This window comes from Aulonocara sp. 'chitande type north' Nkhata Bay, linkage group LG5 (genome assembly GCF_057382095.1).
Source record: "Aulonocara sp. 'chitande type north' Nkhata Bay isolate Kocher_YH1m ecotype deep benthic linkage group LG5, A_spYH_male_GT1.1, whole genome shotgun sequence".
In the NCBI taxonomy this organism is placed as follows: Eukaryota; Metazoa; Chordata; class Actinopteri; order Cichliformes; family Cichlidae; genus Aulonocara; species Aulonocara sp. 'chitande type north' Nkhata Bay.
Window position 1 is genome coordinate 44,843,929 of NC_141348.1, and position 27,548 is coordinate 44,871,476.

Sequence of the window (27,548 nt, forward strand, 5' to 3'; positions counted from 1 at the left end):
CGGGCTCCTCTTCATCACGAGCGACTGTAGGAAGAAGCAGCGTGCCCGCCTTTGAGAGGAAATGGAAGCGAGCGGGCCGCCGGAGCGGATAACTGATGGCAGTTGTGCAGCGCTGCCAGTCAGCACAACGGAGTGAATCAATCCACATTACACACCTGCTGATGGCGGCCTCATTTCTCCCCACGGAAACATCATTCAGACGCTTGCTCTTGATACTGAGGCGAAGCCCGCTGGCTCAGGACCATCGGCGCTCACCGCTAACCCCGTCACGCCTCTTGTATTTCATATCTGTGAGTCTGAGGCCTCGCCATCGTCAGTCAGTGTACGGGGGGTACAGACATCAAACACACCTGACAGGATCTCAAACGGTTCTTTTGGGTGATGGTTGGTGTATTTACCTCCTCACGCCAACCCCGCCCCCCAGCGGCTTTCAACCTGATGGGGGGCAAACTGGTCAAACTGGTTACGTTAGAGGTTTCTATCCAACATGGAGCACTTGCTCCCTCTGGTGGAGACAGCTGTGATGACCAACTTCAGATTTGATCCAGTTATTAACGCGGGCGCGCTTGCCTGCTTCCAGCTCCCTGTCCTTCATCTTGGATGAGTTAACAATAATCCCCGTTTATGTGACACCTCTGTGCACCCTGCTTTAGCTCCTCCCCCTCTGAGCACCTTTGCTCCTGATTGGCTGCTCCTCACAAACTGAGTTCAAGATTCCTACGCAGGCACAGCTCGTCATTAGACAGACGTGACAGGAAATCAATGAAGGAGATCTTGAGAAAAGATTCACGCTCGCACACGTCACCAAAGCAGCGACAGCTCGTCCAATCACGTTGTCCTGGGGCACTTCTGACTCTCCCAGCCGCCAATCAGCTGATCAGACACTGAGGGGGTCGGTGTGAAGTGACTCCTGCATGTCCCAGCGCTCTGGGCTCAGAGTCATTACCAAACACCTAAACTGACAACAGACACAGGAGCATGCTGGACAGGGCCACGCCCCCCACGAGCACGCCTCCCAGGGCCACGCCCACCAGGAGCACACCTTACCTTTCAGGGTTTTCTTCAGGTGGGACAGCAGCCCGCCCAGCCTCTGCAGGTCGAAGTAGTCCACCTTCCCGTTATAGAACAACTGAGGAGGGACGTAGGCCTCTGTGAGGGGTACAGAAGCACATCACTGAGGGAAGACGCACACACGCACGGGCGGGCGCACACACACACATGCACACGCGCGTGTGTGCGTGTGCGTGTGTGTGTGCCCGTGCGAGACCTGCAGTGGAGCAGAAGCTTCCATTGCAGGTCTCACTCATGAGTCTTGAAATTACCTTGCCGTTGGTGGAATATGCATACAGGTAATTTCAAGACTCATGAGTGAGACCTGCAATGGAAGCTTCTGCTCCACTGCAGGTCTCACACGGGCACACACACTCGCGCGCGCACACACTCGCACGCGCACACACTCGCACGCGCACACACACGCACACACACGCACTCGCACACACTCGCACACGCACGCACTCGCACGCACACGCACTCGCACGCACACACACACTCGCACACACACTGTGTGGCTCAGTGTGTCGTACCGTCGCTGCTCACGCTGCTCGGACTCTTGCGGTGTCCTTCGTCCCAGCAGCCTCTGACCGCTGTGATGAGGCGGTGCAGGAAACACACCATGTACTCAGGCGGACACAGAGCCGTGGGGTGCTGCTCAAACACACAGAGTGCACGCATGTGCAAACACACACGTGAGGCTTTACCCGTGATTAGAGCGCACTGATAAAAACACGTCTCCATGAAATCAAACCTGTGGTTTCAGTTTGTCTGCGTCGCTCACAGACAGGAACAAACTGACCTGTGGAAACACTGACATGACCTGAGAGGGTGGCGTTCCTCGCTGCTCCTTACCCCTCTGTTGCTGGCGTTTTCCTGGAGGAACTTCCTGAACTTGTTGAGGAAAATGTAGCGCGATGCTTCTCCCTGAAAGAGGAGCAGAGCTCAGTTTTTCTCTTCACTGCAGTTTGAAACAGGAGAAGCGATTGCTGCAGTCCAACCCTCAGTCTGATCAGACCGAGTGTTACTCGGGGAGGACGCCAACGTTCACGTCAGGCCGAAGCATCCGAGGACGACACGGAGAGTAAAAACTGAGAACAGGCAGACCCTGGATCTGTTTTTGGATAAACGGGGAATACTGCACAATCATCCGTTTGGTCTCTGAGCAGGATAGGAATAAAAGCTGCTGTTAGACACACAGACCTTAAAGTTCTTTAGTGCGTCAGAGTCGTGGTTTCAAAGTGCAGCGATCCAACTCGCACCGAGGGAAACCGCGGATCAGTGAGTTTGACGGGTTCGCTGCTAAAACCTAAAAAGGCTCTCGTGTCTGTGACTGAAAAGACTTTCTTTAAATCACCATCAAGAAAAAACTAAAAATGGGTCTATGATACAACGTGTTTCCTGATGATCTTACAGTTACAGGAACGAAAGAGCAGCGGGGTGAATAGCACGGTTGGTCGTCGCCTTCACGCCGAGGTGCCGTTTCCTCCCGGTTACGTGATTTGGTTTAAAATAAATGCTTAAAGCAAAGCGACTCCGAGCCCGGGCCGTTATCGCTTCGAGCGCTCGCTCCGTGAATTCGTTGGCAGTTGCTTGGATACGTGCTACGGTGCTGCAGGAGAGCCGGCACAGCTGAGGTATCTGATCTGAGCCGAACACCTGAACCTCCACCCGACAGAAACACCGACGCTGAAACGTCTCGCCACCGCAAACATCAGAGCAGCGTCCTGACCGCGGTCGCCATCACCAACACATCACGGCGCTGCACCCACCGTGCTCTTGTCCTTGTTGTTGAGCAGCAGCCTCAGGATCTGAACCTGCAACTCCTCCACCACTGCAGGAGAACAGAGGTCAGAGGTCAGAGGAGCTCACACAGACAGTCCAGGTAAGCAGACAGGTGGGTGGTCTCAAAGACAGGAACTCAGTGAAACACCAAAATAAAACAGTAAAGTACTAAAACAGAACACGGCCGAGTGACGGAGACCGACCTTCGATCCTCTTCTTCAGCCTCTGGCAGCCTCTCTCGTAGGCTCGGCGCCTCAGACGCTCGTCGGCGCTCTCGTCTTTGGGCTCGCGCTCGTCTTTACCCTGTTTGATAAAGAAGCATTGTTTAAAGCTCTCACACCTGTGCTGCTGTAAACACCTGATGGCTGCAGCCTTCCCCTGAGGAGCCTGCGGTTCGTCTGTCACGGTCAGTTCTTACGTCACATCTGATTTGTCGTTGCGCACGTCACAGAGGTAAACGGCCTCTCTCTGTTTGAGCTTCGCTGCTTTCAGCTTAATGACTTTGACACACTCGATAACATTTCGTCAGGAGCGAGGAGACGCAAACGGCAGAGCCTCGGTTTCTCTCACCTCTTTGTCGAAGTGCGTGGGCCACCAGGTGGTTGGGATGAGCTCCTCTAGCCCCGCCTCCTTCACCCTCAGAGGAGTCTTGATGTAAAAGAACACAACCGAGCGCAGAACGTCGAACGTGAGCTTCGGTTAAGGAGAATGCCGCGACAGCGGTTTAAATGTCACAGAGCGCTTTCGCTCGGCGGCTGAAGGATATAAGACGTTGCTGAGCAGGTACTTCCTGGATTTCTCGTGGCGCAGGATGGCCGTGGTCAGCCGCAGGTAGTGGATCTGAAACACAAGCACATCAGCTGGAGAACATCTGGAAACACGTGACATGAAAAAAAAAAAGATTTTAGATGAAGTTTGTCGCCACCTGCACACAAACATTTAAAGTTTGGTCTCTGAAGATGAACCTCCTGTGTCAGTGAGGTCGCTCTGCAGGCCCCGCCCCCTGACCTTATATAACCTGTGGGGCTCTGTTTGTTTGTCCTACCTGGAAGCCCAAGTCTGGGATGATGGGGGAGAAGCGGTAGGCCCTGAGTAAGGACATCATGAGTTGCTTCAGACACTCGTTCACCTCGTGGTCCTGCAAACAGAGGACAGAGGACGCAGAGGACAGCAGATGAACGCAGAGGACAGCAGATGAACGCAGAGGACAAAGAGGACAAAGAGGACAAAGAGGACGCAGAGGACAAAGAGGACAAAGAGGACGCAGAGGACAGAGAGGACAAAGAGGACGCAGAGGACAGAGAGGACAGAGAGGACAAAGAGGACGCAGAGGACAGAGAGGACAAAGAGGACAGAGAGGACGCAGAGGACAGAGAGGACGCAGAGGACGCAGAGGACAGCAGATGAACGCAGAGGACAGCAGATGAACGCAGAGGACAGAGAGGACAAAGAGGACAAAGAGGACGCAGAGGACAAAGAGGACAAAGAGGACGCAGAGGACGCAGAGGACAAAGAGGACGCAGAGGACAGAGAGGACAAAGAGGACGCAGAGGACAGAGAGGACAGAGAGGACAAAGAGGACGCAGAGGACAGAGAGGACAAAGAGGACGCAGAGGACAGAGAGGACAAAGAGGACGCAGAGGACAGAGAGGACAAAGAGGACAGAGAGGACAAAGAGGACGCAGAGGACAGAGAGGACAGCAGATGAACGCAGAGGACAGCAGATGAACGCAGAGGACAACAGAGAGGACGCAGAGGACAGAGAGGACAGCAGAGGACAGAGAGGACGCAGAGGACAGAGAGGACGCAGAGGACAGAGAGGACAGCAGAGGACAGAGAGGACGCAGAGGACAGCAGATGAACGCAGAGGACAACAGAGAGGACACAGAGGACAGAGAGGACAGCAGAGGACAGAGAGGATGCAGAGGACAGAGAGGACGCAGAGGACAGAGAGGACGCAGAGGACAGAGAGGACAGCAGAGGACAGAGAGGACGCAGAGGACAGAGAGGACAGCAGAGGACAGAGAGGATGCAGAGGACAGCAGATGGACGCAGAGGACAGCAGATGGACGCAGAGGACAGCAGATGGACAGAGAGGACAGAGAGGACAGAGAGGACAGAGAGGACAGAGAGGACAGAGAGGACAGAGAGGTTTCAGGCTGTGGTACTCCAGAAAAACATCCTGATGCAGACGCTCTACAGTAAATATCACCAATTTAAACGAGTGCTTTTAACCATCGCCTCCTTGTTTGAACCTCCGGGTCCTCCTCTGTGGAGTCTGGGTGCCACCGTGAGGCGGTAAATAAACCAACCATCAGCTATTAGGAGATCTGTACACATGTTCAGCATGCTGTCACTTTTATTTAGGAGCTCAGCATGAACTGTCGGCACTACACGTGCTCGAAACATTCACAGGGTTTCTGCCTCAGAGGCAGCGGTTGGAGCAGAAACACCCACACGGACGTGTGTGACCAGTCGACGTTGCTATGGTCACTACTCATTTAACCCAGCCGTTAACATTTTAATTGAACCTTAATACCCCAAGATGGAGCAACCCTTCAAGCTCACAGTGGAGATGAGCTTTGTTTGACAGCCGGGCTCCCCTTAGCGGGACAGGGCGGAGCTCAGCCATTCAGGAGGCGCCCTGAGTGGAGCAGCTATGTCTCCACATTGAAGGGAGGCAGCTGAGGCGCTGGCCTCCTGGAGGTGGTGTCCTGGGCAGCTCCGACGCTTCCTACAGGAGGTGAAAGTACTGTGCAATACTCCAGAACATTGTATTATTATTAACTTGCTATTATTGAACAAAGTGCTGATGTTTTTGTTTCTGTGGAGCAACATGAAAGTTGAATTAACCTTTTAACAACCACACGTCATCCATGCCGTCATTAGTTTTTATTCATGTATCCTCAGATGTGGAACTCTGCAGGAGAGCATCCACTCTAAGATGTTTTTATGCATCTGTCCCAAGTTACAGATTCATCTTGATATGAAGAAAATTTCAGCCTGTTGTCTTTAAAGGTTTGTGAACTATTCGTGAAAAAGGCAAAAAGGCCTGAAAGTGGGTCGACGGACCATAAAAAAGAAAAAACCATCTTGAGTTTTGGACACATGACGGGGCGATGCAAACCCAGGGCCGCCTCCTGTGAGGAGATGGTGTACAGCAGGATGCGTCTCCCTCTTTTTGAGGTCACTAACCAAGAGGAGCTTTCAGCCCAACCTGCAGGTGATGAAGCTTTCTCCTCATTGGCTGACACAACAGGAATAAATAAAAGATGCTGATCGAGTGTTTGTGCGGCCGCATCAATCAGAGCTGCTTGATGAACGGACACAGTAAAATGGAAGGCGGGGGAGTTCGCACTGAAGAAAACATGAAACTGTCTCAGGAAAGAAACACCTGGACGGACAGGTGTGCGCGTACACCGACCCTCGTCAAAAGGTATTCTAAAGGTCGTGATGCGTGCTTTTAATAACCGAAGTGGAGCTTTACCACAGATCATCAACAGCAACCAGCTGATCAGACCGTTCTGGAAATGTAACATTTTTAAATGATTTGTTACGTTCGTGATTTTCACAGTAAAAACCTGCGTTTCATGTTTTTGTGTGACTTTAGCTCGAAACAGGAAGTCATGATGAAAACGCACCTGTACAGTCGGACACGAGGCGGAGCTGCAACAATGAGGTAAACAGGTGTTAAGGTGACGGTCCACAAGGCCAGGTATAAATGCAGCAACTTTAAATGACGTCCCTGAACCTGAGCGCGTCCTGCTTCTTCTGTTTACACGTCTTGTATTTCTGTGCATGTTTGCAGTTACCCTGTGGACGCACAGTCCAGTTTTTGGGTTTAGGCCTGCGGTGGCTGGTGGGGCGCCATGGTTGGAGCAGTGAGCCGAGCGTGCAGATTTACCTCCATCAGCAGCCAGAAGAGGTCGAGCAGCTGCTGGATGAGCGGGTGTTCGTCCACCGAACCTCCTCCCTCCAGAATCCCCAGCAGGAAGTTCATCAGCACGTCCTCCACCAGATACACCTTACACTGCAACCAGACAACCCCACCATCAGTGCACGTGACCTGATGACATCACATTTTCAGACAGAGGTGATTTCATCCATTCAAACGCATCGCCTGCACAAACAGCGGCCCAAACAGAGGATTTAGTTTCCACTGTGGATGGATTTAATCAGCTGCAGAGCACGGTGCACGAGAAGTCTGGGAACTAAAACAAAGGCCATCTCCAGTTTGCTTCAGTTCATGTGGCTGCATGCAGTCTGTTCTTTTAAACTTTACAGTTACAGCTCTGATGCTGGATATAAAATCCAGCTGAATAATCTGCTTCTGTTTGTTGTGTCTCAGCCTCACAGCAGGATCATGAGAAACAGTCTGAGTGACACTCAGCTCATTATTAGAAACTTTATGCTTCGTATGAACCACGACAGGAAGCGAGCCGACGTAGTTTATGCTTTTCCCTGTCGTCTCTTCTCCGTGTATTTAAATACGAGTGACAACGTCTGATAATAAAAACGAACTCTAAAAACAGACTCTGGTGGAAAAGTCCTCATCCAGAAACACGGACGACAGGAGCAGCCTCGTTTTAACCACAGCGCTGTTTAAGCACTTTGATTATTCAGTTAATAACAGAGCAGCGGTCAGTTTTAGCGATCTCTGAACACGCCCTGTTAGCCTCACATCGGTATCTTTGGGTGGTTTTCAGTTTCCTGACGCTTCATGCAATAAAGGAAAAAAGCTACAAACACAGCATATTTCACCATGAGTGGAGCAAAGGGGTTAAAGATGTGAGCCAGAGTGACGAGGACGGTCGGCTCTCCGTGAAGCCTCCACACGGCGCAGTCCTTCTCCACCAGCCTCTCCTCCTGCAGCAGTAAAGGACAGACAAAGGACGCACCTTTCACTTTACCTGCACGTCAACCAAACACCAGGCTGAAGACAGGCAATGCCATTTTCACCTGCTCGTGTTCCTACCTGAGCGTCGATGGCGGTGGACAGGACGTTCTTGATGTAGCCCAGCAGTTTGTGGGCCTTCATCAGGTCTGCAGCTGGAGGGTTCTGGAGGGGCAGGTAGCCGTCCACGGGGTACGTGGGTCACAGTCGGGTTAAAGACAAACTCACAACACCACAGCAGCATTTATCCAATCGAATTCAACTCATTGGTGTGTGTTATCTGGCTTCATGGACAGAGAGCTGGGTGTCATCTGCATAGCAGTGAAAATGTATGCTATGTCTTCTAATGATGCTGCCTAAGGGAAGCATGTATAATGTAAACAGAATTGGTCCTAGCACTGAACCCTGTGGAACTCCATAATTAACCTCAGTGTGTGAAGAGGACTCTCCACTTACAGATGTTCCAGGGAAATCTTTCACAGCAAAAGAGTTGTACAAACCCATAAAGCCAAACAGCATTTTTCAGATGGATGCTGAAAAAATACAATGGGACCAGCTTAGTTAAAAAGAGCTCAGTTTGAAATCCTACGCCTGTAGAAGCTTCTCTGTGCCGTCCATGACTCCACCATGCAAACGTACGGCCCTGATAGCTCCCAGGGGAGTGGCGCTAACACCTGCCGGCAGGGCTTCTGGACACTTTGCGATTAGTTGTGAAGGATATCTGAGGGGCCTGCTGCCGAAGTTGAAAGCCACTGACTCTTTAAAGGAGAGGCTGATGGCGGGAAAGTAAGCGATGCCAGGACCCATCTTAATGTTGGTGAAGGCCGTCCCCAAAGACTGGCCGTTCCTGAGGACACAGAGGACACGCTCAGTGCTTTACTAAACAATGAGGACACATCAGAGAAGACTTCAACCACAAACGGAGTCACTGACAGCTTAAAACCTTTTGATTCAGTCTGCAGACCAACATGTACAGTCTCATCTGTGACGGCCAGAAATCAGAATGATTTACCCAAAAAACTCCCTGAAAGGTTTATCAAAGGAAACGTGCCTAAACCTAATAACTGGCTGGGTGCGCCTTAGCAACAACAACTGCCTTCAAGCATCTGTGATAACCGTCAGTGAGTCTTTTCCAGCTGTGGAGGGATTCTGGCCCAACCGTCAGAATTGTTGGAGGGTTTGAGCTAGGGCTGGGCGATATGGCCTAGAATCCATATCACGGCATAATTTGAAGCATGTACAGTAACGATATATATCGCGATATATTCTTTTCTTCTGTATAACGTATATTACTCACTATTAGGCACACAGGTGCAAGTGTTGCATTTTGACGAGAAATTTATTTGGTGCAAAGAAAAGCTGAATTTGAGTGAACAAAACTCATTCCTGCGTGCAAAAACTGTATTTCAGTGTTTGCTATTATCCACACACACACACACACACAGCAGCCCCTCTCGCTCAGTTTTTGCATTTGCGCTTCCTCGCAACATTTCTGCCCACGCGCGCTCAACTCTTTCTCTACACCGTTATATTTGTGCCACAAAACCAGCCAATCACAGACTTGGATGCAAAAAAATCTGATTGGCTGTTCTGGTCTCCAATCAGCTCGAAATGACAAAATGCAATATCCCAGAATCCATTTCATCCAAAACTCAAACGAGGCAGTGGCGGAGGAACACAGAGGGGCGGAGTTTGAAATATTACTCTTTCTGGGTCACAAAATAAACTTTTAAGATATTTTCATGCGAGAATGTTTCTGTGTAAACTTCTAATATCTGCTCGGTTCATCAAGACATCACATATTTGCAAAAGTGCTCTCACGTTTTGGGAGATGCCTGTTACATGCATTCAAACGTACAGCTCTGCTGTCACTTCCAACATAAATGAAGACAGAAAACTAAACAGCAGTGATGTTTGTAGGGTTACTGAAGTTTGGCTAGCTGCTATATAATGATGTACTACGTGATTGCTAGCGACACAGCTATGTTAGCATAGCATAAACACAGTGAAGCTGGAGGATGAACGCTAACTTTCGATAATAGTTAACATGAGGGTTCCTGATGGTTAGAGACAAATGCAATCGCATGGCAGGATGCTGTAAACGGACCAAACTTCAGTCAGGAGAACAACTGAGATAATCCATCCACAATACGAGGTTAGTCATTAATATACTGCAACAACATGGGAACAGAGCAGCTGGAGAGAATTCAACATTAATGAATCAATGGTACAGAAGTGGAGGAAGCGCAGGTTTTGGCTTTCCCCATCTTCCAAAAGTGCTTCGTTTCTTTGCTATGACTGTCGCCCGGCATAAACATTGCAGATGATGTTTGCAGCCGCTGTGATGCTTTCGACCAAAACAGGCGCAGCTTGATGACACCATCAACATGCGCTATAGCGGTATAGTCAAAATCTCTACCGTTGGCCAAATTTATACCGTTTATACTGCCCACCCCTAGATTGAGCATGAACTGCCTTTTTAGGGTCATGCCACAACATCTCAGTCTGACTCAGGTCATGACTTCGACTAGCCCACTCCACTAGCCCAAAACCTTTAGTTTTTCTAAAGCCAGTCAGAGGTGGACTTGCTGCCGTGTTCTGGATCATTGTCCTGCTGCAGAAGCCAAGTCATGAACACTTGTCCAGACATTCTTCTTCAGGAGGTTTTAGTAGATGTCTTCAGGTCCTGAGGCAGCGACACAGCCCCAGACCGTCTCACTACCACCACCATACCCTACAGCTGGTATCATGTTCCTTTCCTGAGATGCTGCTACTTTTACGCCACAGAGGCTCAAACTTTCCAAAAAGTTCAACTTTTGTCTCATCAGCCCAGAGTATTTTCCCAGAAGTCTTCGGGATCATCGAGATGTTTGAGGCTAGACTTTGTGTTGTTTTTGGTCAGCTTTGGTTTCACCTTTTTACTCCTTAATAACTAGAGATGGCACGATACCACTTTTTTATGTCCGATACCGATATCATAAATTTGGATATCTGCCGATACCGATATGAATCCGATATAGTGTTTTTTAAATATCTTGCTGCATTTTGTATAAGTTCATACTCAAGTTTAAAACAACAACTACACTAAAGCTATTCTGTTATACCTGTATACAAAAAAAATATTTCATAGTTCAGCAATACTGATCAATCTAATAAACTTAAACCTACACCATCCTCCCTATTCTGGTATTTTAAAGAGTACTTAGCGTAAATATTAAGCAACCTAACTAATAGGGTTCCAACTCCCAGCAACAACAAAAATAAATAAATAAAAAATAGGGAACCACCCCTCACGCTCCACCTCATGATGCTTAATCGACGTAATCAACCTTAATTTGATGCAGTGTGAAAAAAAAATGCACAGAAATCAATTATTTTTCAAGAAATATTAAATAGATTCAACATCTTTCTTCAACAAAATTGCAGACTGCACAGATGGTACCTTCCCAAAGGAAAAAGTACTATAGCTTACTAGGGTATATATATTAGACTTAATAGTTACTATATACAGTAATGGACTTCTATTCATTTTACATCAAATTAAAACTTTGGGTGTCAGATAATTATTTATTAAAAGCTAGACATTTTAAATGAGAATAAGAAAGAAAAGTATGTCTTTGTGACCCCTTTTCCCAGTTAATGCCCTATCGGCCCCCCTGGCTAAACTTTGCTAGATCCGCCCCTGCACAGTTACCAGCGTCAGCTACGTAGAAAAAGATCCTCGAGTAGAAAGTAATATTAAATACATTCTAACAACAGCTGATCAAGCTTAAACATGCTGCTGTTGTTCAGCCGCTGGTTTCCTCTTTCTGGTGCAAAGTGGGCCAAAAACAAACAAGAGAGACTCACGACAGAAAAGCCGATCAGCTGATCATTAGCAGTTTCACGATTGAAGTAGCAGCCGGAGAGCGAGAGGCAGTCGCTTGTTAAGCTTAATGCAGGAATGCTTTACAAACATTCAGAGATGGACTTACACACTTGCTTTACTTCTCTCGGGGATAACTTTGTCGGAGATGAAATGCCGGGTTGCTAGCGAAGCTCCAAATGCTATCCAGACCACCGACAGGTCCCGCATGCCACAGCCGCTCTATCACGTGATGCATACTGCTCCGACGTTCTGAGGCGAGTTACGGCGTGTTGCAAGTTTTGTGAGGTGCTTTCGTGATATTTAATGGATCAGATTACATTTTTTATTTTTCTCCGATATCCGATCCAGTAATTTAGGTCAGTATCGGACCGATACCGATACGTAATATCGGATCGGTCCATCTCTATTAATAACAAACAGTTTCATTTAGAAACTGCATTTTGTGTTTACTCGAGTTTGTCTAACATTTACATTTGTTTGATGTTCTGAAACATTTAAGTGTGACAATCATTCTGTATACCTAACATACGCTACAGATGTTTCACAGATGTTGCTTCTAGTCTACTCTGTCGTCACATTTTCTCAAAATTACAGTTTTATCTTTTTTTGTAAAGTCAGCTGCTCTGCTATCAAGAAACCTGTCTGTTTTTCTGATTGGTCACTTGCTCCAAACTCCGCCTCTGTCACGGGCTCATGCTGACAGCTAGCCTGATAAACTCCGGGCTGACGTTAGGATAAGTGAAGGACAGAAAGCCATCCTGATATGTTGATGATCAGAAGTTCTCGGTTTGAACCAAAGATGTAAAAAGACGACCAAACGGAGGAAAGGAGGGAAGGAAAGGACAGAGGGACTCACAGGCAGAACGTGATGGTTCCTTCATCCAGGTCTATCAGACAGCTCACGATGTCTCCTGCTGCCCACGACTGGGGAGAGAAAACACGCCGTTATGGTCACATGATGAAACAGAGGGGCAGATCCCAGCGTCTGTGTTCACGCTCACCTTTCCGTAGTTTGTCGTCGTCACGTTCCACTTTCTCACTCTGTTTCCGTCGTAAGCGTACGAGTCCGGCGTGTCACCTACACCCTCCTGAGCACAAGAACACACTGTTCAGCATCACCGTGCCGCCATCCTTCATGGGAACGGATGCAGCAGAGGTGAAAAACAGACAGTTTTTAATGGACGCCCTCAGACACCAGCCACAGAAAACTCGATTTAGCTCTTTGATTGAAGCAAATATCCAGCTTCAATTACTTCTTTTTTAAATTTACCAACAAATATTCCAACGTTTTTGACACGCAACATTAATGTAAGCGTAACAGTCAACTTTGTGCTTTAATCAAGCATCAACCTCCACATCCTGCAGCTCCTCTGACGTCCAGCAGAAGCTCCAGCAGTGAGTCCACACAGACTCGCATTAAAACTTTGCAGCGGAAATAAAAAGGTTTAAATCCTGATACACAAACTGTTTGGTGTGTATAGATCATTTCCTCCTTCATAACAACAATATTGAGAAACAAGAAGAAAGTCAGTCCTTCACAGCTGTCCCAGTTTTCCATGCGGCTCACGATTGAGCCCCCGGGTTCATGTCTGCAGTCTTAATGGAGCCATTGACGCTCACTGCGTACTTCTGCAGGATGAACCTGCAGCATTTATTTATAACAGCTCTGACCAGTTCCCAGTCGAGTTTCATGTTTTGTTTTCCCCCACAACATGCGCCGTGTCAAGGCCTTTACAGGGTTCATCATCAAGGTGTGTGTATACCTCCTGATTGAAGCGACAGCTAAGGGTACACCAGCCTATCTGCATCAGACCCTGAGAGGAGATCAGCACCTCGTAGGCCCACTTCCCTGCAGACAGAAACAGCCCAAAATCATTCTCCACATCACAACAGTCGCCTCAGGGTGCTTTATATTGGAAGGTCGACAATAATACAGGAAAACCAGATCAGGCGACCTTTCTAAACTGGACTTTTATTGTGAAAAGCAAGCCCATCTGCAGAGAAGGTCACACTTCCTGTGACAGTTTTTTGTTTCAGGGCTCATTTTTGTTGTGTGTCATATTTACTGAGTCAGTTCAGCACAAACCCAAAAGTCAAAGCTTTTTCTGAGACAACGTACCTTTATAAACACAGGTGGTCGCTCGGATGGAGCTGAAGTTGCTGTGGCCGATGACCTGAATGCAGAGAAATTCATCACCCTTACACACTTATCACACATAGGAAGTGTTTTTCTACAGTACCAATCAAAAGTCTGGACAAACATCAGCCACGTGTCCAAACTTTGACTGGTTTCACTGGTTTATGGTCTCCGGCGTGTCTCACCCCCAGCAGGTCGTCGTCTACAAACAGGAGTCCTTCAAAGCCGCTGGTGTGATCGAGGACAACGGGCTGAGGACCCAGACGACCGTCCACAGCCTGACCTGCACAGGTTCAGGTGACGGTGTTATCAGACATTTGAGCTCGTTCTGAGTCACAGAACATAAGGTTTGGTTTTAAAGGCAGACAGACGCTTCCAGCCTTACCGTCCTCCGTAGGCGTGTCCTCAGACAGCAGCTTCTCCAGGTGAGCAGGTAGATCCTGGAAGCCCAGAGGCTTCCTGAAACCCAGAGCGGCAGGAAAAGACGACAAAGGGACAGAAAAGATTTTATTCTCAGAGTTGTTCATTATCGTTTCCTCCTTTCAGCTCAGTCTGATTTTTCCATTTAAACTTCGTTCACTGACACAGAGACCAGACTCGTTACACAGAAAAACATCAGCACACGACTCTCACATCAGGTAATCACAGCACAGTCATTCAGTTAGAAACAAACCCAACAAATATTTATCAAAAAAAAGAAAAATAACAATTATTAAAAAACTATTTTGGGAAGTACAACAGTTTGTAAAAAAGACAAGAGAAAGAACTACATCCTAAAAAAAAACCCTGAAACATAAAAGTCAAAGAAGTCCACGACTATAAAAAAAAATCTTCCTACAGCATGAACCAAGATTCAAAAACAGAATAAAAACAAAAAGTTAGATAGAAAAAGAATCGGACTTAAAGTCAAAACTACGTCTACAATAAATCTGATTTTTTCACCAGAGACAATCACAGAAATAAGAAATCACCAAAAAGAAACTGGTTACATTTTAAAATGTGTTATATAAAAAATATGTTTAAAAAAAAAACAATCTGACTATTTATAAACACACACCCAAAGTTCATTTTTGCAGATTATTAAACAGGAAAAAAATATAGAAAAATAAGGTTAAAAATGAACAAAATGAAAATTTACAGTTAAAAAACAAATGAAAAAAGTTTTACATGATTAAAACGTTGATGTTTGTTTTTAGATTTCATGAATTGTATCCGAGTGTGTGTGTGTGTGTGTTTTTAAAGCTGCTGAAGGTAACATGAACCTGGCCGGCTTAAATAACGAGGCTCTGAGTCACTAAACAGGAACTCAGGACACACGCGCACGCACGCACACACACACACACGTGCACACACACGTGTGCACACACGTGTGCACACACACACACACACACACACACACACACACACACACACACACACACACACTCAGAGTAAGCAGCAGCTGTGACCGTCGGCCTCATTCCTGCGTCTGGTTTCAGTTTTACAGCCTCGCACATTTAAAATAGAAACAAAATCAGTTTGTGTTCAGTTTGTGTTTAGAGCTGTAAAAACTGAACCTGATGGTGGTCTCGCCTCTTACCTGCTCAGAGATGTGCATCAGAGGGGGGGGGGGTGTCACAGCATGAGCTTACCTGAGCGAGGCCAGTGTGGGTCCCTGTTTGGTGGAGGGAAACACATGGTGTAGGTAGTCGCTCAGCATCTTCTCGTTCACGATACCTGGCAGAGGGACAGCTGACTCAGACAGACCAATCGGAGGGCAGGAGTGGTGGGTACGTGCTGAAGTGACTGAGCATTCATACCTGTGGATCTCGGCTTGTCCATGTCTGACGCCAGCCTGTAGTTACGGCGGGTCAGAGCGGTGCCGCCTCCCTTAGAACTCATGGTGTCTGACTGGAGCCACCTGACCCACACACTGCTGCCAGAGACACACCTGTAAACACCACCACCATCGTCGTGTCCAATCACAGCACAGGGCAAGGCAGCTGTGTCACAAACAGCAGCCACATGTTCAGGAGAGCGCCTGGCACCTGACATAAACATCTCCTGCCCTCTCTGAGTCATTACCGTGTACTTTTACTACTTTGCCCCAATCCTACCTGTGTACTTTTACTGCCTAAAGAATTTAATCATGCTGGATTTACTTTAACTGTATGTAACTGATACACTGCGATTACCCTCTCCTAGGTCTAATATTATGTACTTTTATCACCTTGCTACATACAGCTGATGATGAAGTGTAGTCTCGGGGTAGCCCTGAGCAATGATGAAGCACAGCTAGCTCGGCTGTTAGCATGCCCCCTGACCCCCGTTAGCTCACCGGAGCACTGAGGCTCGGCAGACCGGTCCGTTATAACCCTGTCGGCGGGACTTTGGGGGCTGAGTGTCGAGGTAATCACTGGACACATCAGTCGAGCATCGCTCGGCTGTAGGCAGTTACATGTCACACAGCTGGTAGCAGGCTAACAGCTAGCGGCTAATGACAGCGACACTCACCGCCTCCGGCTGCTCGGACGGGCCGCTGCTCCGCTGTAGCCGCCGCTAGCTCTGGTAGTCCGGCTGATAGTTGTGAATTGAGCCGCTGGATATCGGCGATAAGAACCTAATCTTCACAACAACACCGGAGTCTTATCTGCTGTTAACGCCTCTCACGGTACGGAGGGCAGACTGGGACAAGAAGGGCAAAGACGAAAAAACGCGAAGGCAGAAATATGTGTGTGTGTGTGTGTGTGTGTGTGTGTGTAGGTGTGTCGTCGTTAGTTTATGGCTGATCAAAACACAATTAAATACAAATACAATTAAAAAGTTAAATTAACGTTTTTAAATATTATTACATATATAATATTATGTATTATGAGCTTTAAATATAAATGCTAGCAGCAGTTCACAGATAAATTTAAAACAGTCTTACATGCAGCATCAAACACACGTTAAAATATACTGTGACTCTGTGGTAGGCTGAAAACTGTGAGACAAGAACATTTAGGAAGATATGAATATGAAAATATAAGAATAATCATTAGTTGGTTAAACTGGTCAGAAATTATAACTGATGGAGTCATTAAACTCTCTCTGAACCTTTCAAATCAAAGCATTGTTTTTGTGCATATGCAGTAATAATGTTCAGAGGGCACACCTGGCTTTACTTCAAGAGACTCCACCTGAGAACCTGTGGATAATAAAAGATCTCGTCTCGTCTTGAGTTCAGTCAGAGGTTTATGTCTCCATCTTGTGGTCCTTCTGTGTCATTACTGACTGCAGTTCACGCAGATGACAGCAGGATTAAATAAACGTTTTCATGACGTAAATGACAGCATGACTTCAGAGAGCCAACGTGCTTCATCTTTGGCTCTCATAACTTAGCCATCGTTCATGGCCACCATTTAGTCAGAATCAGAATAAAGTATTCTGATTATTTTCAGCAGCTCTTCTCAGAAAGATAATCCACCTGCCCCTCCTGGTTTCACAAGTCCAGTGAACCTCAGGACTGGAGCCAGCCCAACACAAATATGAACAGGACAGCCATGAAAGAGGCCACTTTAATGTGCATGTGATTTATTTAAAATACAGAACACATGTTGAGTTGTATACTTAACTTAAAAAAATACAATTTCTGTTTAATTTAAGTTAATACTATACAATTCAATTTTAATAATGAAGCGCAAAAGTATCTATAAAATAAAAAAAATATTAAATATGAAATACAATCAAATAAATTATCAGAGAGACACTGCAGACTTGACCGAAAGATCAAGAACATTGTTAAATATGGAGCCTCGTTCCGACCCCTGGAATATGGCCTCTGATTGGCTGACCTGTTTTAACCCTAACCCTAACCCTGTTTTTATTGGTTACTGAGTAGCCAATGGCAGATTCGCCTGTGGAAGGTTCCATCGTAGGTAGTGGGGAGGGGGGATCTATGATTCCTGAAGGTTTGTAAACATATTTGCTCTTCTTTAGTCCAATCTGAGAGATTAAGAGTGGTTTTATAGTGACACGTTAGTAAAGTAGAGTTATGTCACCAATGCGTAGCGACAGCGTGAAGCACTTGAACGATATAAGTAAACCAGTGTCCCCTTCCCGGTCGCAGTGAGTTGGGATGTGTGTGTAGTCGACGAGGGGGGGGTCGGTGTTACCTGAAAGTTGATTCCGATCGTTTATTGATCCATTCTCCGGCCAGATCGGCTCTGCTAGCGGGTCTATAGGCTTTTTCCTTCAGCGTGAATCAGCGGTCTGTGGCGGGAAGATGCTCCACGTGAGGGCGGCCGTGTGTCGGTCCTGGAGGGGGTAGGTCTGCGCATGTCTCCCGCACGAGACTCCTTGAGTTCTGCAGCATGTCATTTAGCTAATTAGCCTCCTCAGGGCCTCCGACTCCGATAACCTGATCGATAACCGATGCTGTAACGGGACGGATCATGCGTGGAGGTCCAGGCTGGTCGTGTGGGGCGGTAACGGTCCAGTGGGTCGCTTGTGACAGGTTTACAGGTTATGTAATGACACCTGACCGGCAGCTGCTGCCTGAACTGACTGCACACAAACTTGAACCAAGTACTTTTACTCAAGTACTGTACGTTTAATACTACTTTCATAATCCAACACATTCAGGGAAATGGAAGGGAGCACATGTAAGAAGACACCTGCTAGACATTGTTACTGTTGGATGTTCCATTCTCTAGGGCAGAAATACCGTGGTAACTCGCACATCTCATGGAGGAATAAACCACATACACGTTGTTAGAGTTTTACTTCAGAGGCACACGCCTTCCTCACACACTTCCGTATTTATACCTTTCAGATTAAGAGCACATACATATATGATAGGGCAACAGTTACCTTTCGCACCTCTGGTGGTGCCATCTGGGTACCACTCCATTAATCCCGGAAGATCTTTAAGAATACATTTTATTACGCCATTTACCTGAAAGGTGTGTTTACCCGAGAGGCTCAGATGAAAACAAACAAGATATCTTACAAACATTTGATAAAGAAGTCAGTGTGTAAACTTGGTGTCAAACAGCTGGTTCCAGGAGCCACAACCAAAGGGACCAGTCCAGGCCGGAGGGCGTGGAAAAATACCTAAATTCAATTCAGTTTTATTTGTACAGTAATCACAGCAACAGTCATCTCAAGGAGCTTTATAACGTGAGGTGAATAACACAGGGAAACAATCAGATGACCCCTATGAGCAAGCACTTGGTGGCAGTGGGAACAGGAAGAAACCCTTCAGCCGTGTAGTGCTGCGCAAATAAAGCAATGAACCAGCAATGAACCATTTCACCAACTGTACTGAAAATCGGTTCATTCATGCAAAGCGTCGTTTCAGTGACATCTAGTGGTGAAAAAGGAGACAGCGTAACAATGTTGAACTAATGGTGCTGAGTGTAATGAAGGTCTGCGTGGACGATGAAACACAATTTTGCAAAGATGGATGGTCTGTGGATTCTGTAAACTGCTGTTATGTAGTAGTTTGAAGAAGGCGTGCCGGGGAAACGGAGGATGTGAGGGATGGTGTGGTTGTTTCCATGGGATCGAGATTTTAATGACAAACAATCATTTTCCACTGTTTTTGTTTCTTTTCTTGTTGAAAATGTCTCCAGCTTTCAAAAACGCACATTCACACGGCACTGAGGCGATACAAAGCGTTATCGACGGTTTCGACCAATCATGTGATTTATTCAGGGGACCTCATTGGTCACATGTGATTTTCCACACTGAAGCAGTGGTTCAAGGAAAATGCACCTTGGAAGCTTTGGAGTATCGATGTCATGCTGCCTTCACCGCCTGGTTTTATGGCGTGGCCTGCAGTGCACATGTAATGACACGTTCACCTGTACAGTCAGTCATTTACATTAAAAGCACACGTGGCACCGCGGGCTCTCTTCAGATCACACCGGCCTTATGTGGGCCGTTAAAACGGGGAGTTTCAGGGGTGTCGATGACTCTGGGTTTACAGTGCAATTAAGTAGCAACAGAGCTTTCAAAATAGGAGCGATGAGGATTCTGAATTATGGATGGTTTTGTTGTCCTGTCTGAGTGAAATGATGATATTTGAGCTCCAGGTGAATCTGTAGCCTCGCCTGGGTAACCTCTGTATGTGGCAATCCTGAGTCTTTACATTAAGGTCAGTTCTGAAGTTCAACCTGACATACGTACCACACGAACGCCACGTGTGTTAATCAAAATCAGAAGAGCTGCTTGTTAACGTTAAGGTACTGCTACACGGGATTACCTGCTCGTTAAGGTCATCCACTGCGTTTCGCATGATTTTCACTGAACGGGCTCAGATTCATTTTGCTGTCATCGTTTGGGCCGCAGAGCCACATGGGTGTGTGTGAATGCCCGACATGCCGCCAGCCGGCGTGTCGCCGCCTCCTCCTCCAATGCAAACAGCAGCTGGCCGACCTTCTGCTCAGAGTTCAGACGGGTTAATCATAGATGAAGGAGGCGCTGCAGCGATCCGGCTCAGCTGGATCCAGCTGGAATAACCAGGTCGTGAGAAACATCAGCAAACAGCGCGGCTCTACAACGGCCTCGGTTCATCTTCCTCTCACGCACACCTGCACAGATAAACAACAGACCCAGCAGAGAAACATGTAAGTCTGTAATGTCAGTGCTCTGAGACGCTCGGGAAACCGCGGCAACTGATGCAACCACCAATAGGAGGAAGGATGCGTGTGATTGACATGTGGGGGGGGGGCGACACATTAGGGGGTCGCAGAGAAGAAGAAGAAGCTGTGACGTGAAGACATGGAGGTCCTGACAGACGGCTTCCCTTCAGTCAGCTCATCCCTGTGACAGCAGAAAAGCTGCAGAGAGGAGAGTGTGTGTGTGTGTGTGTGTGTGTGTGTGTGTGTGTGTGTGTGTGTGTGTGTGTGGCAAGGTTTTTCTGCGCAGTGTACCAGGGGCACGGAGAAAAGTTGTCGTACCATAGGTACGAGGAGTGTGTGTGTGTGTGTGTCTTTGGTTACTGATTAGCTGCACAGTTCAGGAGTCCAGCATCCTCCCAGTGGGACCAGTTTGATCAGCTCAAATCCAGCTGCTCCAGGCTGGTTTTATGTACCCTGATGTGTGTGTGTGTGTGTCTGTGTGTGTGTCTGTGTGTGTGTGTGTCTGTGTGTGTGTGTGTGTGTGTGTGTGTGTGTGTTTGCAGGTTTAAGACGTTCCCCTGTGCAGCTGTGGAGGTGAAGAATGAGCCGATCCTGAGCTTCAAAGAGGGCAGCCATGAGAGGGTGGAGCTGCTGAAGGTCTGAGCTCACTCTGCTCCTCCTCACCCTCTCCTTCTTCTCACTCCTTCGCCCCTCCCTCACCCCTCTCACTCCTTACTCCCTGCTGTGTGTCTGCAGGCCTTGGCGAGCCTGAAGGGGAGGACGGAGGAGATCCCGTGTGTGGTGGGAGACGAGCACGTGTGGACCAAAGACATCAGATACCAGCTCTCTGTGAGGAAACGCTGGTCGCTCAGTCTGGTCACGTTTACCTTTAGCGCACGCTGAGGGGTCACCGCTCTCTCTCCTTTCCTCTTGCAGCCCTTCAATCACTCACACAAGGTGGCGAAGTTCTGCTACGCTGACAAGGTGAGCTCATCGCAGGTCTGAGTGACGGAGGTGCAGCGTGACGGGACTCCTGCCCTCTAATCGTGACGCGTCCGTGCTCTCGGGGCAGAAACCCTGGTTGTCAGTATGTTTTGGTCATGTCCTCTGTGTCCCGTGCAGGAGCTCATCAACAAAGCCATCGCGGCGTCTGTGGCGGCGAGGAAGGAGTGGGACCTGAAGCCCGTCGAGGACCGAGCTCAGATCATCTTCAAAGCCGCCGACGTCATCAGCGGACCCAGGAGAGCCGAGATCCTGGCCAAGACCATGATCGGACAGGTACGGTAGGTGCGAGCCGGGGGGCGGTGACGGATTAACGAGGGGCGTGTCCTTACAGTTGTTTCCCTTGTTGTCTCGTTTGTGGGCGTTCAGGGGAAGACGGTGGTGCAGGCGGAGATCGACGCCGCCGCGGAGCTCATCGACTTCTTCAGGTTTAATGCCAAACACGCCATCGAGCTGCAGCGGCAGCAGCCGCTGGACGCAGAGGGAAGCACCAACACGCTGCTGTACCGAGGCCTGGAGGTAAAAATCAGGTTACATCGTGACTTCCTCGCGTAGGAGACCCGGCCACCCGACGCGGGATGTCCCAACGCTGACGTCAGCAGACGATTGATGAATTCACAGCTCGACCGTCAGCTGTTTCTGTTTGACCGTGAACTCGGAGTCACATGCTCACGCTGTGGTGGCGTTGGTTTGGAACAACCTGCTCGTTAAAGCGAGCCACGTGTTCAGTATGACTCGAGAAGAAGCGCCGTGTGTATGAAGGAGGCTGAGAGTTAGCTGTAGCAACAACAGAAACACATTTTACTCTGCACAACATGACATCACTTCCTGCTGTCGCCATAAGTGGAAGCGCGATGATTTTGTGTAGTCCAGCGCTGGACCTGCTGTGAAGCGCTGGTCACGGCGATGATTATGATGGTTTTCTTGTTGCGTGTGCTTTTTTTTTTCTGTGAACCCGTGAGTGGAAGGAAACGGCGCTCTGGGGCACGTGACATGTGGAACGCCTCCCGTGTCACACGTAACCAGGTGGACCTGTGAGGCGGTGCTTCGTCCTCAGCTCGGCTGCAGCTGACCGCTCTCATGTCTTTGTTTCTTTCAGGGGTTTGTAGCTGCTGTGGCTCCGTTTAACTTCACTGCCATTGGTGGAAACCTGGCGGGCACCCCGGCTCTGATGGTGAGTGTGGTCGTGTCAGCTGACTCACAAAAGCCTCTTTCACCGCCGCGCACTTGGCTCCACTCGGCGTGACTCGGCGCGAGGGGTCGTTATGAGCGACGCGGCCGAGCGTCCCGCGACGTCAGCTGTTTCTGCAGCTCTGCAACTTCACCAACCAGCTGAGATTCAGTGTCTGATGTTCGACTGTGAATTTAACTCACACTGTGTGCAGCCCACTGGTGGCTCCACGTTCTCTTCTGACTTTAATGAACAGACAGTGCGAGGCTGCAGGTGATGCGCCCGACACCTCCCACAGGTCAGATTCAGGTTTAAGGTTCCCAAAGCTCCAAGATGCCGGACGATTTCCCCGTAGTGCCGCCGCTCACGGACCTGACTGCCACGCTCCTTCTGGGGAGAAGTGCATCCATGCTGCGTGATTGATTTGTTTATAATAGACCAGCATGACACTGCTCTTAATAGAAGCAGCTGTATTTATTAATTCGCTTTTTAATAAAGTTGTCCTGTTTCAGCTGTGGCTGATGGAGGATCTCTCCCTGATCTGTGGACTGTTTTCATGTCTTCCAGGGTAACGTCGTCCTCTGGAAGCCGAGTGACACCGCCATGTCTGCCAGCTACTCTGTGTATAAAATCCTCAGGGAGTGCGGCATGCCGCCAAACATCATCCAGTTCTTGCCCGCTGACGGCCCCGTGTTCGGAGACGCCGTCACCGCCTCGGAGCACCTGGCAGGCATCAACTTCACCGGCAGCATGCCGTAAGGATGTTTACGACTGTTTCCACACAAGAATGTCCTGCAGAGTCTAAACATTCAATCTCTGAATCTCGCTGTGCACCAAAACTGGAGCTCCGCCTTCTTGGACGCTCTGTTAGTACAGTGACCTCACAGCAGTTATTGATCAGATCATTAAAATACTCCAGAAGACTCCACAGGTTCAGTTCAGGTGAAGCTGTGTCAACCAAAAAGGCCACGCCCCTAATAATAACAAGCAGTTTAAACAGGTGAGATGTAAAAACATTGTCCCCTCCCACAGGTGTCAGCTTGTCTCTGACTCCTGTTAAAGGACTGAGCAGCATATAAAACTGTGACGCTCGTCCTTCTTTCATTCAGCCGTTATAACAGTTGTTATAAATGTTAACATGCTGACTCGCTGCCGGCGCCTCTGCTGGATGTCCGTGGAACTGCAGTTTCAGCTTGATTTGTCAGCGTGTCCGGTTCTTTCAGCTTTGTCAGAGTTGATGAGTGAAACGTCTTTCGTCCTCCGCCTGTACGTCTCTTACAAACGGTTCTGTGTTCGCAGGACGTTTAAGCGTCTTTGGAAGCAGGTCGCGCAGAACCTGGACATCTACAGGACTTTCCCTCGACTGGCAGGAGGTCAGGAGCGCTCCTCGCTGTCTGCTCTCACTACTGTCTTTAAAAGCAGCTCGTGTCCATCACTTCTTTGTGCTTTCAGAGTGCGGGGGGAAGAATTTCCACTTCGTCCACACGTCAGCGGAGGTCCAGAGCGTTGTGACGGGAACCATTCGCTCGGCGTTCGAGTACGGAGGTCAGAAGTGCTCGGCCTGCTCGAGGATGTACGTACCGGACAGCCTGTGGCCGCAGATCAAAGAGCAGCTGCTCGCCATCCACAAGGACATCCGAGTGGGCGACGTGAGTACAGAGAGCTGCTGCGTGGTCAGGAGCGGCTTTGCTCATGTAACACGTTCAGTTTGGTTTTTATCTGTTTGGGCTTTTTTAATAACGTCAGCCGAGAATCAGAACGGGTCATTGAAAACCTCTTTGTGAAGGACGACTCGGATCTAACATCGCTCGCTGACAAACCTTAGACACGTGTGGACGAATCGCCCGCATGTTGAGACAAGTGTCGTGGTGCCGGCTTCACACAGACCCACTAATGTAAGCTGAGTTCAAGTCCCAGTGTAAAACTGGGACAAATGGGCATCCTCTATCCTCCTCTACTCCTCTGTTGTTTGTTTTTAAGTAAAGCAGGCGTTGTAAATACACAGAGCAGCTCTGCCACAAAGAGATTTACCCATTAAATTCTTAAATGACACAGCAGCCTTCAGGATTAGTGGTTAAGCTAACATCACCTGGATTATTTCTCTATTCAAATGCAGAGGGATGAGTTGGCTGACACACAGTGACAAACATGCTGCTCCCTGACTTCTCCCAGCAGGCTCCTGTGGTGGTGGGGAGACCAGCTGTTCTGTGTGTTTGGAAAAAGAAACGCCCGCTGTCCCAGCTTTACACCAGGACTTGAACGCAGCTTACATCTGTGCGAAGCGGGCAGCATTAATCTGTGTCTTTTGACCGCGTGTGGATGTGGCGTGTCTTGTGCGTATCAGCCGATTCGTCCGTGCGTGTTTGAGGTTTTGTGGGCGAGTTGCAGATGTTAGCGTCGTTTCAGACGTGCACACAGAAGCGGTTTGAAAAGTCTGAGCTGTTCATAAGTGATCAGGATTTATTCAGGTTAGATGTTCATTAATTCAGTTTTCAGTTGTGCCAAATTACAACAGGGTGCTTTATACTGTAAGGTCGACCCTACACAGAGAGAAAAAGCCAACAATCATGTGACCCCCTATGAGCAGCACTTTGGCAACAGTGGGAAGGAAAAACTCCCTTTGAACAGGAAGAAACCTCCAGCAGAACATCCAGGTGATTCAGCCTGACGTGCAGAAGCATGCAGTCATGTTCACTCTCACGTCCTGCATTATTTGAGCGTTAATGATTTGCAGCAGGTGACTCAGTCAGCCGTGGGCCACAAACAGGACGTGGGGGCGGTCCTAAAGTTTCGCTCTGAGCAGGTTTTAAGTGCAAGAAGTGCGTGATGTTTGAGTCTCACTGATTTCCTCTGTTTTGTCAGCCTGTCGAGGACTTCAGCACCTTCTTATCAGCCGTGATCGACGACAAGGTAAACATCCCGTTGCTCGGAAACAACAAAAGTCTCAGTGTTAGTATGTCGGTGGGTGTACGTCATGAGCCCCGTTTGCTCGTCACCTCCTGCAGTCGTTTGGCCGGATAAAGAAGTGGCTCGAACGCGCCAAGTCTTCCCCAAACCTGAAAGTCATCGCCGGAGGAAACTGCGACGACAAGAAGGGCTACTTCGTGGAGCCGACCATCATCGAGACCAGAGACCCGCAGGACGCCATCATGAACGAGGTACGGGCCGCAGTAACCGTCTCCCTGCTTCCTGTGTGCATCCTTCATGAGTCCTTGTTTACAGTTTCATGTATGTAGCTTGGCGAGCGCGCACAGGCGTGTCGACGAGCTTGTCTCAGGTCTGTTAGCGACACAATGTTTGACAGCGAGCACAAGTATGAAGTGATGCTGCGTGAGCGTCCATGTTGTTTTTAAAACCCCACCGCGAGTGTCACGCATCATTATTACCTCAGCTGCTTTCCTCGCGATGGCATGTTGTCATGTTCACGGCATCTGCGTGTGTCCGCCTTCCTGATCCCGTGTTTCTGCGTGTTTAAATGAACACGCGTGTTCTGCAGGAGATCTTCGGGCCCGTCCTCGCCGTTTACGTTTATCCTGAGAAGGACTACAGAGAGGTTCTGCGGCTGATCGACGCCACGTCGCCGTACGCGCTGACCGGAGCCGTGTTCGCCAAGGACGAGTAAGGCTCGCCCTCAGCCACTTCCTGTTTGACTGTCAGTGGGTTACAGTGAGAAAGAGGCGGAGCTCTAACAGCAATGGATTCAGAGGAAGTTTGAACTCTGTGTGTTCTGGTTGTTTCCGTCACAGGAAGGTGATCGACGAAGCCTCCAGCGTGCTGAGGAACGCCGCGGGAAACTACTACATCAACGACAAATCCACCGGCTCCATCGTGGCTCAGCAGCCGTTCGGGGGCGCCAGAGCTTCAGGTTAGCGTCGCCGCTGCTCTGACCTCAGCTGGAGCGTAACAGAGTACATTTACTCGAGTACTTCCTGTTTTGCCGACGGTTTCTTATGTCTGATCAGAATATCGCAGATATGTCTGAAATATTTGTCAACGCCTGTTACACGTGTTACGTAGTTTGTCCACCAGAGGGCACTTTACCTGTCGGGAACGCCAAACAACGACTCCGAGCAAAACGTAAGCGAGGACCAGACGACGTGTGACCATAAGTTTAGTGCTGTTTGCTTTGTGTGGCAGGTACAAACGACAAACCTGGAGGTCCTCACTACGTCCTCAGGTGGACGTCTCCGCAGACCGTGAAGCGGACGCACGTCCCCCTCACAGAGTGGAAGTACCCCTACATGGGCTGAGGAGGAGTCCGTCCGTCCGCTGAGACCACGCGCGGCCCGATCACCTCCTCGTCTCGCTGCACTGAACGTGTCTTCATCCTAACACGGCTGCTTTTCTAATCAATCATGGTAGAGTCATCAGTGAGGTCCTGTGAGCACGGCAGGTTCAGGTGTGCGGCTCAGGCCTCAGCTGAGATGATCGGTTCATTAATCAGTCGGTATCTGTCCTGTTAAGAGTTATCATTGGTTTAGAGTTCGTGATTTAAAACTCTAGTCGAAGTCTCAGAGATCTGCGTCCGTTTCCTGTTTTAGAGTTTTTTCCATTTCTGTGTGACCTCATTTCCTGTGTGACGTAGAAATAACTTCCTGTTTGAGAGCGCAGACAGTGGCTGTGTCCCAATTAAGAGACTGCACGCTTGAAGTACGCAAAGCTGTGTGTAAGGTGTCTCGCGGTTAGTATCATGGTTGCTAGGCAACCTGAACAGCGCGACGAAGCGTATACCGTCCCATTTCACAAGCCTCTCGCTTCCACACTTCTCGTACTTGTAGTGCGCACCGTACGTAGTGCGCACCGTACGTAGTGCGCACCGTACGTAGTGCGCGTACTTCTAGCGTGCAGACCCTAAATGGGACACAGCCAGTGAGCGTCACCTGCAGCAGAGCCCACACTGACTCGTCATCGGGCTGCAGCACAGATGTCCGTCCCTGCCGGTCTGGACTCGACTCGCGTCCGTTTCTTTGACTCAGAGCTGTGTTTTCAGAACGTGCCTGCCTTAGAAACTCTGATGGTTACTTTTCAACAATAAATAATGGAAACATTTGGTCTGT

General features: G+C 48.7%; 2 protein-coding genes across 4 annotated transcripts in view; one reads left to right on the forward strand and one right to left on the reverse strand.

Annotated features, from left to right (window-relative positions):
- rnf123 (ring finger protein 123) overlaps window positions 1–15,810 on the reverse strand; it is a 107,146-nt gene extending 91,336 nt beyond the window's left edge. Inside the window, exons 1-20 of one of the 2 annotated variants that reach the window (XM_086293765.1) lie at window positions 15,534–15,810; window positions 15,366–15,450; window positions 14,120–14,193; window positions 13,920–14,017; window positions 13,717–13,771; window positions 13,361–13,446; window positions 12,599–12,685; window positions 12,454–12,521; window positions 8,451–8,576; window positions 7,811–7,925; window positions 7,597–7,701; window positions 6,740–6,865; window positions 3,881–3,973; window positions 3,607–3,675; window positions 3,406–3,528; window positions 3,039–3,138; window positions 2,823–2,884; window positions 1,906–1,977; window positions 1,584–1,704; window positions 1,048–1,149 (exon numbers count right to left, since the gene is read on the reverse strand). In XM_086293765.1, coding sequence (XP_086149891.1) covers window positions 1,048–1,149; window positions 1,584–1,704; window positions 1,906–1,977; window positions 2,823–2,884; window positions 3,039–3,138; window positions 3,406–3,528; window positions 3,607–3,675; window positions 3,881–3,973; window positions 6,740–6,865; window positions 7,597–7,701; window positions 7,811–7,925; window positions 8,451–8,576; window positions 12,454–12,521; window positions 12,599–12,685; window positions 13,361–13,446; window positions 13,717–13,771; window positions 13,920–14,017; window positions 14,120–14,193; window positions 15,366–15,450; window positions 15,534–15,795 — 2,029 coding nt within the window. In that variant the 5' untranslated portion in view covers window positions 15,796–15,810. The remainder of the gene's footprint in view (window positions 1–1,047; window positions 1,150–1,583; window positions 1,705–1,905; window positions 1,978–2,822; window positions 2,885–3,038; window positions 3,139–3,405; window positions 3,529–3,606; window positions 3,676–3,880; window positions 3,974–6,739; window positions 6,866–7,596; window positions 7,702–7,810; window positions 7,926–8,450; window positions 8,577–12,453; window positions 12,522–12,598; window positions 12,686–13,360; window positions 13,447–13,716; window positions 13,772–13,919; window positions 14,018–14,119; window positions 14,194–15,365; window positions 15,451–15,533) is intronic. The other variant, XM_086293766.1, reaches the window with a different exon arrangement.
- A 2,031-nt stretch (window positions 15,811–17,841) lies between these two features.
- Window positions 17,842–27,541, forward strand: aldh4a1 (aldehyde dehydrogenase 4 family, member A1). 2 transcript variants are annotated; one of them, XM_086293763.1, is made up of 15 exons: window positions 17,842–18,018; window positions 20,882–20,975; window positions 21,075–21,167; window positions 21,255–21,302; window positions 21,441–21,596; window positions 21,690–21,839; window positions 22,420–22,494; window positions 23,059–23,246; window positions 23,791–23,864; window positions 23,944–24,140; window positions 25,354–25,401; window positions 25,497–25,649; window positions 25,988–26,109; window positions 26,238–26,356; window positions 26,629–27,541. In XM_086293763.1, exons 1-15 carry the CDS (start codon window positions 17,978–17,980, stop codon window positions 26,739–26,741), a joined length of 1,671 nt encoding a protein of 556 aa, XP_086149889.1. In that variant the 5' UTR covers window positions 17,842–17,977; the 3' UTR covers window positions 26,742–27,541. The 2 variants fall into 2 exon arrangements, with proteins under 2 accessions (XP_086149889.1, XP_086149888.1); XM_086293762.1 differs by lacking the exon at window positions 17,842–18,018 and adding an exon at window positions 19,700–20,324.
- Window positions 27,542–27,548: the final 7 nt, after the last annotated feature.